The sequence below is a fragment of the Benincasa hispida genome, chromosome 9, assembly GCF_009727055.1.
Source record: "Benincasa hispida cultivar B227 chromosome 9, ASM972705v1, whole genome shotgun sequence".
NCBI lineage: Eukaryota > Viridiplantae > Streptophyta > Magnoliopsida > Cucurbitales > Cucurbitaceae > Benincasa > Benincasa hispida.
The window spans coordinates 90,091,358-90,105,890 of NC_052357.1; the positions used below are offsets into that span (position 1 = coordinate 90,091,358).

General features: G+C 35.4%; 1 protein-coding gene across 2 annotated transcripts; it reads left to right on the forward strand.

The window, feature by feature from the left end:
- Positions 1 to 3,460: 3,460 nt before the first annotated feature.
- Positions 3,461 to 14,299, forward strand: LOC120084454 (probable phosphoinositide phosphatase SAC9). Of its 2 annotated transcripts, none has more exons than XM_039040236.1 (12): positions 3,461 to 4,215; positions 4,334 to 4,466; positions 4,621 to 5,837; positions 6,688 to 6,795; positions 6,951 to 7,121; positions 7,482 to 7,724; positions 8,381 to 8,812; positions 9,761 to 10,579; positions 11,530 to 11,727; positions 12,412 to 12,882; positions 12,991 to 13,221; positions 13,753 to 14,299. In XM_039040236.1, the coding sequence occupies exons 1-12, from the start codon at positions 3,592 to 3,594 to the stop codon at positions 14,026 to 14,028; spliced, it is 4,923 nt and encodes a 1,640-aa protein (XP_038896164.1). In that variant the 5' UTR covers positions 3,461 to 3,591; the 3' UTR covers positions 14,029 to 14,299. The 2 variants fall into 2 exon arrangements, with proteins under 2 accessions (XP_038896164.1, XP_038896165.1); XM_039040237.1 differs by having other exon boundaries at positions 4,075 to 4,215; positions 4,344 to 4,466.
- Positions 14,300 to 14,533: the final 234 nt, after the last annotated feature.

Genomic DNA, 14,533 nt, shown 5'->3' on the forward strand with positions numbered 1-14,533 from the left:
GACGCCAATCAGAGGATACTCAATCTTGATCCTTTCAGATCATCTGGTAGAATGCATAAGAGCTCTTCACAAACGTTCTTCCAGTCATATTGTAATGAATCTCTTAATGGTTGCCCGTCCACTCGTAACCCAAACTGTATGGCAACATCTTGCAGCGTGATCGTACATTCCCCACAAGGTAGGTGAAATGTGTGGGTTTCTGGTCTCTAACGCTCAACTAGAGCAGTAATAAGGTGCCAATCAAGCTGGATAAAACCGATTTGTGCAACTCCAAGAAAACCTGCCTGCTCAACGTAGGGAATAATGCGGTGATCAAATGGGATAGTATGTTGTGTAGACGCCTCTCTTATCCGACAACTCAAAATTACTGTGGAAGAACTATCCCATACCGATGGTGAACGATGCATATTTTGTTGATATAATTGTATAGGATTAGAAGATTAAATTATATTACATAATACAATCCATCACATAAAAGATATATAAAAAGTACATAAAAAGATACAATTACATGAAAAATAAATTCATTACATAAAAAGTACAATTACATAAAATGAAACAATTACATAAAAAATATAAGTACAATTTATTATGATTTTTTTAACTGTTATAGTTGACAAAAATCCAATTTCTAAGTTCAACATATAAAATCTAAATATTGTATATTTAAATCAACCCAAATCTAAGATTCATAAACTATACATTTAAATCAGTCCAAATAAAAACAAAACAATATATCCATGAATCATATATTTAAATGAACCCAAATGCAAACAAAATAATATATATATGAACCAATCTTCATTTTTATAAACATATACATATATTTCTAGATTCAACCCAACAAATACATAATCATCCAACAAATTAATCATAAAAAAAAATAGCCACAAACATAATCATCTAGAAAAAAAAGTCCAATAAAATCAGCCCAACAAAATCTAATTTCTAAGTTCATAAACTACATTAGACAAAATCAGTCCAACAAATAGACAAACATATACATATATTTATAGATTCAACCCAACAAATAAATCATGGATCCATAAACTACACATTAAGTTAAGCCCAAATGCAAACAAAATGATATATATGAAGATTATATATTAGAAAACAATGTAGGGAAAAAATTTTACCACAGCCAAGGAGAGGCAGAAGCTTTCGGACAATTTTGGACGAACGAAGAAATGGAAGCAAAATGATACGTTTGGATGCACAAGACGGAAGCAAACGGAGGAGGTTTTCAGACAATTTTGGACGGAGAAGACGGAAGCAAAGAATGGACGGAGAAAAAGGCAGAAGGATGAGGAAGAAGAAGGGCCGCGCGACGGTTTAATGAAGAAGGAAGTCGTGTACCCGGTACACGACTTAAGGTAATTGTATACTGGGGTACACGATTACCTCAGTCAACCCTGCATGACTGGCAGTCTACGCGTGCCAGATCAACAGACACTCGTGTACCGGGTACACGATTTGGGGCTAATTGTGTACTGGGTACACGATTTAAAAACCTATTTTCGTCAATACTTTCAATCCTACCATATTTTTGTTAATATATATTAAAGAAACATTATTTTGAAAAAATTCAAATAGTTAATAATAAAATAGTTTTTTAGACTTCAAAGTTGATAATATAAATTTATGTTAGTTGATCTATGCACACAACTATATATTGTAGTTATTTTTTTTCTACTTTTCGAGAAATAAAATGAGTATTTTAAAAATTAATGACTAAAATAAAAAAAAAACCCAGAAGTTCATTAATTAACATAGTAAATTTCAAAGTTTGAAAATCAAATTAAAATACAACTAAAAGTTAATGGAACAAAATTAAAATATAAACTTAAAATTTAAAAAACGTATAAGGTGAAACATTTAAAATTTATAATCTGCTTAGGGCTTGGATAAACATGGACTTTGACCTGGGAAATATAAATAAGATAGGTATATTATATTATATTTGACATGTCAGAATACAAATTGTAAAATTTGACTTTGATTTTATTGTATATAGTTTTATGTATGATCTATAGATGATCGATATGATCAAATAAAAATTTCTTTGTTTAAATCACCTGGTAATAGATGAAAATAAAATTAATATTATATAAACATCTTAATCCTCTTCTTCACTTGTAGACATGTAAATTTGTCAAAGACCCAACAAATAGAAATTAATATTAATCGAAGAGCATATAATATTTGTAGAAGTTTGACCAAAAAATTTCCTCTACAAGTAAAAGAGTAGGTTTGAAGAGTTGTCAAGAAGAAGTTCTTCTCCAAACGGGAAAGAGGTGCGAACACCATAAGTTGTTCTTGAATGGATATATGCTTGAAGAAAATGATTGGAGAAGTTGGTAAATGCTTTGCATTAGTAAGGAGGCCGAGGCTTTGAGTTTTATGGGTTTTAGAATCTTTAACCAGCATTGATGAGGGGCATAACTCGTCTTATATTTGGAGGATTTTATTGTGAGGAAGGGACCTTTTTAGTGGTGGTGTGTGCGATGAAGGATTGGAAATGATAATAAGGTTTAGATTAGGAGGGATTCATGGATTATGAAGGCAACTTCATGCCAAATTGAGTTGATGAGAGACGCCCACGTTAGAACTATATATGTATCTATCAATATATTTGAGTTTAACAACAAAATAGATGGTAGTTACTATCTTATTTATCTCATCATGTTTGGTTTTTAAGCACCACAACAAATATTGCTAAAGTTTTGAAATTTCGACTTCTTTAATTTTGTTATCTCTTTACATTTTCGATTTTAAATAGAACAAAAAAAAAAAAAAAAAAAAAAACTCTACAAGCTACTTTCCTCCTTAGAATAATAAATGATAATAAAAAGGGCTTAAAATCTCATTTTAGTCGTTTTTGTACCGACATTTTTACTAAGGTATTTAGATAGTGTATTTTCTTGCATCAAAGTTATTATTTAACCATTTTGATGAAAATTAACTTTGAAAGACCAAAATTTAAGATCCATTAAAATTACAAATTAAAATTCAACATTTGAAAGTACGTAGGATAAAATTAAACAAATCTAAGTTTCAAAATTATAAATTTAGTCTTTGAACTTTGGAATATTTTAAAAATTTAAGAATCTATTAAGACAAAATTTAAAGCTTAGATTACCATTATATATAAAATTCATATATATATATATATATCTAATATATCAATTAATTTTTTAAATTCTTTATTCTGAATTTATTAAATACGAAATTAAAATTATATATTTATTAGACATAAAATTATAAGTTTCGTGGCATTATACATTCTTGAAACTTCACGATCAAAATTTAATTAGACATAATTGTCAAATTTAACTTAACTGATATCTGTATGTACTAAGGACTACGATTTGGTTTGAAATCATTTGTTCCAATTTTCACTTTAAAAAAAAAAGAAAAAAAGAAAAAAATGTTTGTAAAAGGAGGAAATAAAAAAAAAAGGGAGAAAAATTCATGTTCCTTGAGTTCTCTTTCTGACTGGTCTCTTATTCATTCATATGTGCCCGATCCGGCCAATTCAATTGAATCTCATCAAAATTCTTCGTATCGGTCCGGCAAGCTTGATCGCCGCCGATGGCTTTTTCACCCACAGCCGGTGGCCGGAGTTCCAGAGACACATCCATAGTCGTTCTGACACTCGAATCCGGCGAAGTCTATGTTGTTGCAAGTTTGTCTTCCAGGAACGACACCCAGCTGATCTACATCGATCCCACCACCGGCGCTCTTCGCTACCATGGGAAGCCTGGCCTTGACCTCTTCAAATCCGAGTCCCAGGCCATTGATTTCATTACCAACGGATCGCGATGGCTTTGCAAGTCATCCGTCCAAGCCAGAGCCATTTTAGGATACGTTGCCTTGGGCGGTTTTGGTTTACTCTTTGTCGCCACCAAGCTTTCCGCCAGTGTTCCGAATTTTCCCGGTGGAGGATGCATTTTCACGGTGCTGGAGAGTCAGTGCATCAAGGTCTCGCTGCAGAATCCGCAGGTTCAGGGAAAGGGGGAGATCAAGAACGTGCAAGAATTGGTTGAGCTTGATATTGATGGGAAACACTACTTTTGTGAATCGAGGGACATCACGAGGCCGTTCCCTAGCCGGATGCCGCTGGACAAGCCCGACGAAGAGTTCGTTTGGAACAGTTGGTTCTCGATGGCCTTCAAAAACATTGGGTTGCCACATCATTGCGTTACGCTTCTCCAGGTTTTGCTTCTCGCTTAATTCATCATCATCATCATCTCCATAATCTTTTACAGGTTTCTTGTATGTCGTAAATTGAGGCAGTTTTTGTACTGTTGTCTTAGTGGGTAATATTGTGTAGGGGTTTGCAGAGTGTCGAAGTTTTGGGAGTTCTGGTCAGATGGAAGGGATTGTCGCACTTATTGCTCGTCGAAGCAGGCTGCATCCTGGTACTCGATATTTGGCCAGAGGATTGAATTCGTGCTTCAGCACAGGTATTGTGGCGTTTGTTCATTACTAGAAAAGAATTAATTTCCCATTGTCATAATTCTCTGCTTCCTGTTTGTTCCTACTGTTTGTTGATTCGTTCCCTCTTTTCGGTAAGAAATATATTTAAGCGCCAAGTTACAAATACTCTAAATCTGACAGGAAACGAGGTTGAGTGTGAGCAATTGGTATGGATACCTAAAAAGCCTGGCCAGTGCACTCCTTTTAACACGTACATTTGGAGAAGGGGCACCATTCCAATTTGGTGGGGTGCAGAGCTGAAGATCACCGCTGCAGAAGCAGAAATATATGTTTCTGATTGTGAGCCTTACAAAGGGAGCGCTCAGTACTATCAGAGGCTGAATAAGAGATATGATGCTAGGAATATCGATGTTGTTGGTGGAGGAAATCAGAACAAAAAAGCTCTGGTTCCTATAGTATGCATAAATTTGCTTAGGTATGGAGAAGGAAAATCAGAATCTATTTTAGTCCAGCACTTTGAGGAATCTGTGAATTTTGTTAAATCATCGGGTAAACTTCCATGCACTAGAATTCATTTGATAAATTATGACTGGCATGCAAGCACAAAGTTAAAGGGCGAACAGCAAACAATTGAAGGGCTGTGGAAGCTTCTAAAAGGACCAACTATATCAATAGGTGTTTCTGAAGGGGATTATTTACCTTCCCGCTTACAGACTAAGGATTATAGAGGTGAAATCATACATAATGATGACTTTGAAGGTGATTTCTGTATAAGGTCACATCAAAATGGAGTCATACGATTTAACTGTGCTGATTCTTTGGATCGAACCAATGCCGCTAGTTATTTTGGTGCTCTCCAAGTCTTCATGGAGCAATGCAGGCGGCTAGGGATATCTTTAGATAATGACTGGGTAATGGGTTATCGTTCGATGGATACACCCAGTGGATATACAGCTCCACTGCCACCAGGCTGGGAAAAAAGGAGTGATGCCGTGACAGGGAAAACATATTATATCGATCATAATACTAGGACCACAACATGGACGCATCCTTGTCCTGATAAACCTTGGAAAAGATTTGATATGACATTTGAAGAATTCAAGAGATCAACAATTTTATTTCCAGTTTCTCAGTTAGCAGATTTGTTTTTGCTTGCTGGGGATATTCACGCCACCCTTTATACTGGTTCCAAAGCTATGCATAGCCAAATCCTTAACATATTCAATGAAGAAGCAGGAAAGTTTAAACAATTTTCGGCAGCACAAAATATGAAAATTACTTTGCAGAGAAGATATAAAAATGCAGTTGTTGACAGCTCTCGACAAAAGCAGCTGGAGATGTTTCTTGGAATGAGGCTTTTCAAACATCTTCCATCAATACCTATTCAGCCTCTTCATGTATGTTTTTGAGAATTTTCTGGACCATTTGGTCTTCTATCCAGTAATTGGAGAATTATGACTCATATTTGTTAATTATTTATCTATTTTTCTTCTTTAGGGGGTGTAGGGTGTGGAAGTCGTACGATTTTATTGTGCTTTTCATCTTAATGCAGTAGTTAATACATTAATATTTTTCCTATTTATAAAATAATTATCTTATTTTCTTGGGTGTTGGTTATGATCGACTCCATGTATTTTGTGAAAAATGAAATGAAATAATCAATATTTAGTAGAATTTGATATCTTTAGTGTAACTGTGTAGTTGAACAAAACTCTTCCTGTATGGTTATTTTAATATAGATGAATAGTTATTTTTAAGGCAGTTGATAACAAGACAATATAGTCTATTTTCTTGGCCCTTTGGATTCAACCGAGATACATGAGTTCAAGATGTTGTTAGAGCTCTATCATGGATTAAATATCATAAAATGCTTAGATCCCAGCTTTTGTAGGCTCAAATGGTGGTACTGGTTTTGAATCTCATGAACTTAGAAAGCCACTAAATTTGAGGCCAATGGACGTAATATGATTTATAACCCTCTTGTTGAGAAATGTTTTTCACCTCATGTTTATCCCAAAGTTATTAGCTTTTAAAAGAAGGTTCATTATTTAGGCTTCACAGGAAGCTTCCGTGTAGCTCCTTGGAACTATATCTTTAAAGAGGAGTTTGTGTTATAGCTATTCCTAGTCTACAATGTGACCCTTTTTTTTTGGTTATTGCCCTTGTATTACACATATGGTTATCACGTGTTACTTATGCTCCACTTTTCTGTTTCTTTGTGTTGATTGACATTATGGATTGGTGTAGGTACTCTCGCGAGCATCCAGTTTTTTACTTAAACCTGTTACCAACATGTTTCCAAGTTCTAATGGTGGAACTGGTCTTCTGAGTTTTAAGAAGAAAGACGAGATCTGGGTATTGGAAATTCTTTTCTTAACTGAATAATATGTTATAATGGAAACATGATAAATAGTCAAATTTACCATTAACCTTGGTGCTTGAGAATCTTGATGATTGGTTGGTCTTGCTTGCTGCCTTTTCATGAGATAATTGTGTACTTTGTCCTACAGGTTTTCCCGCAGGGTGCAGATGTTGTTGAACTGTTCATTTACCTAACCGAGCCTTGCCATGTTTGTCAGCTTCTTCTTACTGTATCTCATGGTGCAGATGATTCAACTTATCCTGCAACCGTGGATGTAAGAACTGGCCGTAATTTAGACGGACTTAAACTAATACTTGAGGTCTGTATTCTCTCCTAAAATTTTTCCTTTGTGCTTTATGATCATAGGGCTTCTTTTGATCAATGTCATGAGATGTAGGCTGATATATCCTCTGCATATTGCTTCTAGTTCTAGCTTTTATATATATATTTATATATTCTAGTAATAAATTAATTTAAATTCATAACAAGTTATCTACACCCATCTGTACTTGTGTCCAGAAATAGAATTACCGAATTTCACACAAAAGAAAAAATACATGAAGCTGCACATTGTGCCATCCATGTGTTCCTGCATGCTTGGACCGCTAGTATGTGTGCAAATGGTTAATATGAATGTGTGATTTTGTTGTTCATAAATAGCTTCGTTGGTTCCTGGCAGGGTGCTTCCATTCCTCAGTGTGAAAATGGGACAAACCTTCTAATAACCTTACCAGGGCCAATTAGTGCCGAGGATATGGCCATCACAGGGGCTGGTGCACGCCTCCATTCCCAAGACGCATCAACACTTCCATTATTATATGATTTTGAAGAACCAGAGGGTGAACTGGACTTCCTTACTCGTGTTGTCACCGTTACATTTTATCCTGCTGATTCTGGGAAAAGTTTAATGACACTTGGTGAGGTGAGAAGTGATAATTGGTTGAGTTACATAATCATTTTCTAGAGGCCATGTTGATGAGGGACCTGTAATAGTTAACTTGTTATCTTGATTATGGCAATGGATTTTAGAACCCCTTTTTTTCCTCTCTCTCTCTCTCTCAATGGATAGAAGCATATATCAAACTTTAATTCATCATTTCATTTGGTCTGTTTCTCTCTCCCTCTCTCTCTCTCTTTTCTTTTTCTGAAAAATCATTTGGTCTGCTTATACATATATACATAATATATACATACACATATATATACACATATACATACATACATACATACATATATACATATATACATATACATACATATAGACATATATATACATACATACATACATATGTACATATATTTTCCTTGTCTCATTTCTCTATCATATTTCTGTTTAGGATCAAAGAAATTTTGTTTGTCACCGGCCTAATGTTACATTGACATATTTTGAGGAAGTTGACCTTTATTATTATTATTTTAATTGCCGTAGCTCGTAATTTACATCTTTAGTAATTTTCTCTCACATCAATTTGTTTTTGTTTTTGTTTTGTTATTTCTTTATTATGTATTACTATTACGTTAGGATTTGCTCTTACTTATACTTTGTAATATATTTTACTTTGTTGACATATATTGTAGATAGAGATCCTTGGAGTTTCTCTTCCTTGGAGGGGAGTGTTCTATGACGAAGGACCTGGTGCAAGATTGGCGCACCTCACTAAAAAGAATTATAAGGAAATCAACCATCTTTCTTCTGGTTCAGGAACCAACCCATTTTTGGCCCCTTCAATAACTGAAGACATTTCCAAGCCAGTTAAAACAAGTTCTTCTGCAGACCCATTGGTTGACCTTTTGACTGGAGAAGTCACATTTCCAGATACAATTTCTCAACCAGTTAGTGGGCCTGTGGTTCATCAGGAGGATGACTTACTTGGTTTTCTGGACCAGCATGTTGGATTTCATGTAGCTGAAACCAACCACAAAGTTTCTTCTGCAGAAGATCCAAAGGTTACTGATAGTTCTTCCCAAGTGTACATAAATTGTCTTGTATCCCTTGCAGGACCTCGCATGGTATGTTTCATTTTTTTTGTTTTGTTTTGTCATCCTGATATCATTTTAAATGAGAGTGGTGCAATATTTAGATTCCAATTTTGGAGTTGCTTCAGAGTTGACAACCTCGTCTCACTTACAGATTATGGGCTAACCTACAAGCTAAGTGACAATAATGTAACTTCAAAACCGGCTAACCTAAAAGTAGATGATAGGAATCAAATAGCTAGATCATATCAGATACTTAGCTCATCTGAACAAATTGAGCAAAAATGAAAAGAAATAACAATAAGAAAAAAAATATAGAGAAGGATAATGGCCTCCTGTAATGCTATGTTCTGTGAGGGCTGAAAAGGAAAATATAAGGGAGCTTGCTTAGACAGTCAATTTGTTTGGAGTGAATTTTTGGTTGGTTACAAGAGGCAACAGATAGGGGAAAGGAAATTTTTGAACGAGGTTTTCAGCAAGGAATCAGCAGGCGGGAGCTTTCTTGAAAGCCATTTATTCATCTTGTATTAGGACTAGTCAGCACTTCAGTAATGATAACATTCCTTTAGCTCCAGATTCTATCAGACAATCTGACAATTTATTTTAAAATTTATGTTCCAAAAGGTTGAACTAAATACCTTTCTGGATGTTGATTATTGAGTTGGTGGTTTTTGAAATCAGGACGAACTAGGAAATTGTTGCTATGATAGGTAGTGGCAATATCTGTTAAGTTACGAAGAGACTGTGGCTTGCTTTGAAGTATGAAGTTTCTAGTATAAGTTTTGTGATTCCACTTAGTTTCAAGGTTTTCTTATGAACACCATCCATCAGATGTAGAATACTTGGGCCTGCCATTATTTGAATGGTATGTGTGTAAAAGATGGATTTTAGACATCTTTTCGAATAGAAGAATGAAGAGTATTTTTTATTCTGATCCTAATGTAATATATCTAGACAGATAATATTTATGCAATAATGTAGGAAAAGAAGCTCAGCTTCCAAGAAGCTATGAAGCTTGAAATTGAGCGCCTCCGGCTTAATCTTTCAGCTGCTGAGAGGGATAGAGCATTATTATCCACTGGAACTGATCCTGCTACTATAAATCCAAATCTATTGCTTGATGAGATGTATATTGGAAGGTTATGCAGATTGGCAAATAATCTTGCATTACTTGGGCACACTTATCTGGAAGACAAAATTACTGCTGCCATTGGTCTTGATAAAGTCGATGATCTCGTGGATTTCTGGAACATCACAGAAATTGGGGAGAGCTGTTTTGGTGGAACTTGTGAGGTGTGTGCTGAAATTAAAACACCAGTTCAATTTCCTTCTAAAGCATCCTCAGTGGCAGCTCCCCAACCTGTCTTGGTGTGCTCACAATGCCGGAGAAAGGTTTGTAAAGTATGCTGTGCTGGGAGAGGGGCTCAACTCCTGACAAGCTCTAGCTCAAGGGAAGTCCCAAACAGTGGTTATTCAAGCCAGGGAGGATCAGGTCATGGGAGCCGAATTGATGTCTCAAATGGTTTGGATAATATTCTCTGTAAGAAATGCTGTCCCAATGTTCTGCTTGATGCATTAATCTTGGACTATGTAAGGGGATTGATTAGTGAACGAAGAAATACCCGTGCTGATGATGCTGCATATGGAGCTCTGAACCAAGTGATTGGATCATCAGTAGGGGATTGGCTTTCTGGAAAGAATCTGCACTATGCTGGCCAAAGAGTGCATAAGGTCCTAAGAAGATTGCTTAATGGAGAAGAATCTGTAGCTGAATTTCCATTTGCCAGCATTCTGCACTCGGTAATATTTTTAATCTTACCGCACCACACAAGTTTTTTCCTATTACCTGTGACCTGTGTTGCATATGATTTTCTCAATCTACAAATGTAATTATGAGATTGTATTTTATATTTTACTTTTCAAACATTATCTTTTAAGTAACTATAACTATAACATTCACGATAGTGAGTGAGATATTTATTCTGGAAAAAAGTCTGACTTTACAATTAGGAGTAGAAGAATAAAAACTGCATTTTGGGTGGGGAAATGCTTGATTGAGTGGCGTTTGGCAACTTAAAATTACCAATATATATTGTTGAAATATTTAGTTGTCACCATTGCTTTTTCAAAAAGTTCACATTGTGGATAGGATAGCTCTATTGATGGACAACACCTTTCATTGGAAAGGCATGTCTCATAATGCTAGAAGCCATTGCAAAGCGATGGCCTCTTACAAAAGCTCGGTGGACATGAGTTCTGTCTTTAACTTTGCAATGAAAAGGGAGCCAAATTTTTGGAAGATGTCTTGGTTGGTGACAAATCACTCAAAGATTTCTTTTGCTAGATATGGAATATTTGTACTTTGTAGCTTTGTGGTTAGTTTAGAAGTTACTTCCATTGAACAGATTAGCTTTGAAGCAGAAATTGCTCACAATTTTCTGAATTCATTAGCATTGATATTATTACATAAGAGCCTTGCGTTCATAACAAAGTTAGTAAACTGCCTGCTGAATTTGGCATTGTTATTGGTTCCGTTGTCACCTTACATTCTGGAAGACATGATATGGAATGTGGTTTTGTTTTGTTTTTTTTTTTGTTTGAATTTAAAGTACTCTGTTTTAGAAAAAGGTAGTTCAAGAAACTCACAGTTTTGATCTCTTGAAAATTGTCTGATCATCTAACTTGCAAAAATCTTCCATTTTGTTGTCTTTGCAATTCACAATAAGTGGCAAGGTTCTGTGTTATTGTAGGTTGAAACAGCAGCGGATTCAGCACCAGTCTTGTCATTGCTTGCTCCCTTAGATTCTGGTTCATTATGTTCATATTGGAAAGCTCCTCCAACTGCTACCTCAGCTGAATTTGTTATTGTTCTTGGTTCCATTTCTGATGTTAGTGGGGTCATCTTGATTGTGAGCCCCTGTGGGTACTCTGCGGGAGACACTCCAATCGTAAGTACTGATATTTGTGTGCTTAATATGCTTCTTTGTTAGTGTGCTAGTGGTCAATGGTTTTATTTTTAGAAACTATTTGGCCATTTACATGAGAGTTTAGGTATTCCAGAAGTGTATCTTGCAAGGATCTAGTAATTGTGTCACTGCGGGATCACTTTGGATGGTGCTCAAGGACAACGAATCATTTTAACTGACAGTAGTATGCCATGACATATGTAACATTTGCAATGTGTAAGCTATATTGTTTTTGATGTATCTATTTGTTTTACGAGAATCAGCCTCTGCTTTTACGTAATTTTGCGTTTGATATCATGTTTCTGTTACAACTTTATAGAACCGGGATGCTTTATTATGAAAGTGTGCATGTATCACTTGTTATACGTACCATGCAACTGATGGCCCCAAAATGTGATTGTATATATCGATTTTCTGTTACCACCATGGGCAGTATATCGTCAACATTTTATAAAGTGAAAGAAATGCAAAATCCAAAGTACCAAGTAATTTGTTTTGCTTCTACAAAATTACATGTTTTGTTGATTTTTAAAAAAATGAGATGACACGTTTTTATGGGTGTAAAATTTAAATCATGAATTTAGAATATATTATTACCGTGCTTTGGAATCTTGGTGGGGATTGAATTCTTGTCAGATTGAGACTTGCACTCTTCTCTCATTGCAGGTACAAATCTGGGTGAGTAATTTTATTCACAAGGAAGAAAGGTCGTATGTTGGGAAGTGGGATGTCCAATCCTTGATTCCATCTTCATTTGATTTTTCTGGGCCAGAAAAAGAATACAGCGACGATACAGCACCTAGGCATGTCCGATTTACCTTTAAAAATCCTGTTAGATGCCGAATGATTTGGATGACACTACGCCTTCAACGCCCTGGCTCCAGTTCTGTTAACTATGACAGAGATTTTAACCTCTTGTCTCTTGATGAAAATCCTTTTGCACCAGTTAATCCACAGATTAATCGACGTGCCTCATTTGGAGGATCAAGTGATGCCATTCCTTGTCTTCATGCTAAAAGAATTATTGTAGTTGGAATCCCTGTGAGAAAAGAGACGGGCCTCGAATCATCTTCAGGCTCTGATCAAATGACTAACCGAACCTGGTTGGAGAGAGCCCCTCAAGTAAGGAGATTCAAGGTAGAAATCCTGTATGGCCTATAAATCTATAATGTCTTAATCTTTATGGCATCTTTCAAAATTCCTTTAATACTAATATTCTGGTAACTGTCCTTTTGTTTTCTTGAGGTTCCAATTGAAGCTGAAAGGGTTATGGACAATGATCTTGTCTTGGAACAGTATCTATCTCCAGCTTCCCCATTGATTGCTGGGTTCCGTCTGGAGGCTTTTAGCGCAATAAAACCTCGAGTTACCCATTCACCTTCTTCAAATGCACAAATCTGGGATGCATCAGTTACATTTTTAGAAGATAGACACATCTATCCTGCTGTATTGTATCTTCAAGTTTCCGTTGTCCAGGTAATTAATAGTCTTTTTTTGGTATACAGCTTTAACATAGAAACATCTGTAGTTAGAATACAATCGATTAACTGTTTTTCATGGACAACAATATTGCTTAGAAGGATCTTATTTTCTCATTTCCAAGCATGGTTTGTGCTTCCCATCTCGTCATGAACAAATTTTTTGTTCTGTTGTTGAGTTTATTTAGGTTTTCTAAAATCTCTCAAATAAGAAACAGAAACTTGATAAAATTTTCTCATTTGAGAGATTCTCATCTGATGATGAGCATCTTTGCTCAAGGGCATTACATATATATATTTTTTCCTATGAAGTTACTTAGTACTCCAATCATGGTGATTTAGCAGTCATTTTAGTATATGTCAAAGTGAGCTTGGCTCAACGATATTGACATATGCTCCATCCTTAGAGGTTGGAGATTGAATCCTCTACCATGCAGTTAGTTGTACTAAAAAAGAAGGCAGTCATTTCAGTATGATTGCAATCATGGAGGTTTCATTTCATTGAAAATGGTTGGCATGACTTTTACAGGAGCCCAATAGTGTAGTAACTGTTGCAGAGTACCGACTACCAGAAGCAAAGGTTGGAACAGGATTTTACTTCGATCTTCCTAGACTCGTACAAACAAGGAGGATTATATTCAAACTTCTTGGAGACGTTGCAGCGTTTTCCGATGACCCAGCGGAACAAGATGATTCTGGATTGAGGACTTTTGCAGCAGGGTTGTCATTGTCCAATAGAATTAAGCTATATTACTATGCAGACCCATATGAACTTGGGAAATGGGCAAGTCTTTCAGCTGTTTGATGCTTAGATGTTGCCCTTACTGCCAAGAGGAAAAGAAAAAAGCAAAAAATGGGTTTTGTGATTGATTGTGTTATTCGATTCCATTCTTTGTTGTGATGCCAATATGTAATCCAATATTCTTTTACCTAATAATACAAAAAATTAGGAAATTAGAAGAAAAGTTCTATTTGCTTCGGGAATAGGTCTGTACTTGTGTGAATATATCAATGCTCAAGATTTTGATCCTTTGAGCTGGGAATGAGTATAAAAGAAAGTCTTGTTTGTTTAGGTCTTCCAGGACATTTGATATTCGAGTGAAATATTTTATGGCACAAAGGGGCCTTAGATGTCCATTCATGCTTTTTATTAAATAAAATTTTCTTCCTCTTGTATTTTGAACATTATATTTTTCAATTCACTCTATTAATTATTTCGAGCATTTGTCTTTGAGCAGCAATAATAATAATAATAATAATAAAAATTATTATTATTATTATTATTATTATTACGGAAAAAAAATATATGC

Coding starts and splice junctions, on each gene's coding strand:
- LOC120084454 (XM_039040236.1), top strand. CDS start 3,592: ATGGCTTTTTCACCCACAGCCGGTGGCCGGAGTTCCAGAGACACATCC. Junction 6,796..6,950: donor AGAAGAAAGACGAGATCTGG/GTATTGGAAATT, acceptor TTTGTCCTACAG/GTTTTCCCGCAGGGTGCAGA. Junction 8,813..9,760: donor CCCTTGCAGGACCTCGCATG/GTATGTTTCATT, acceptor GCAATAATGTAG/GAAAAGAAGCTCAGCTTCCA.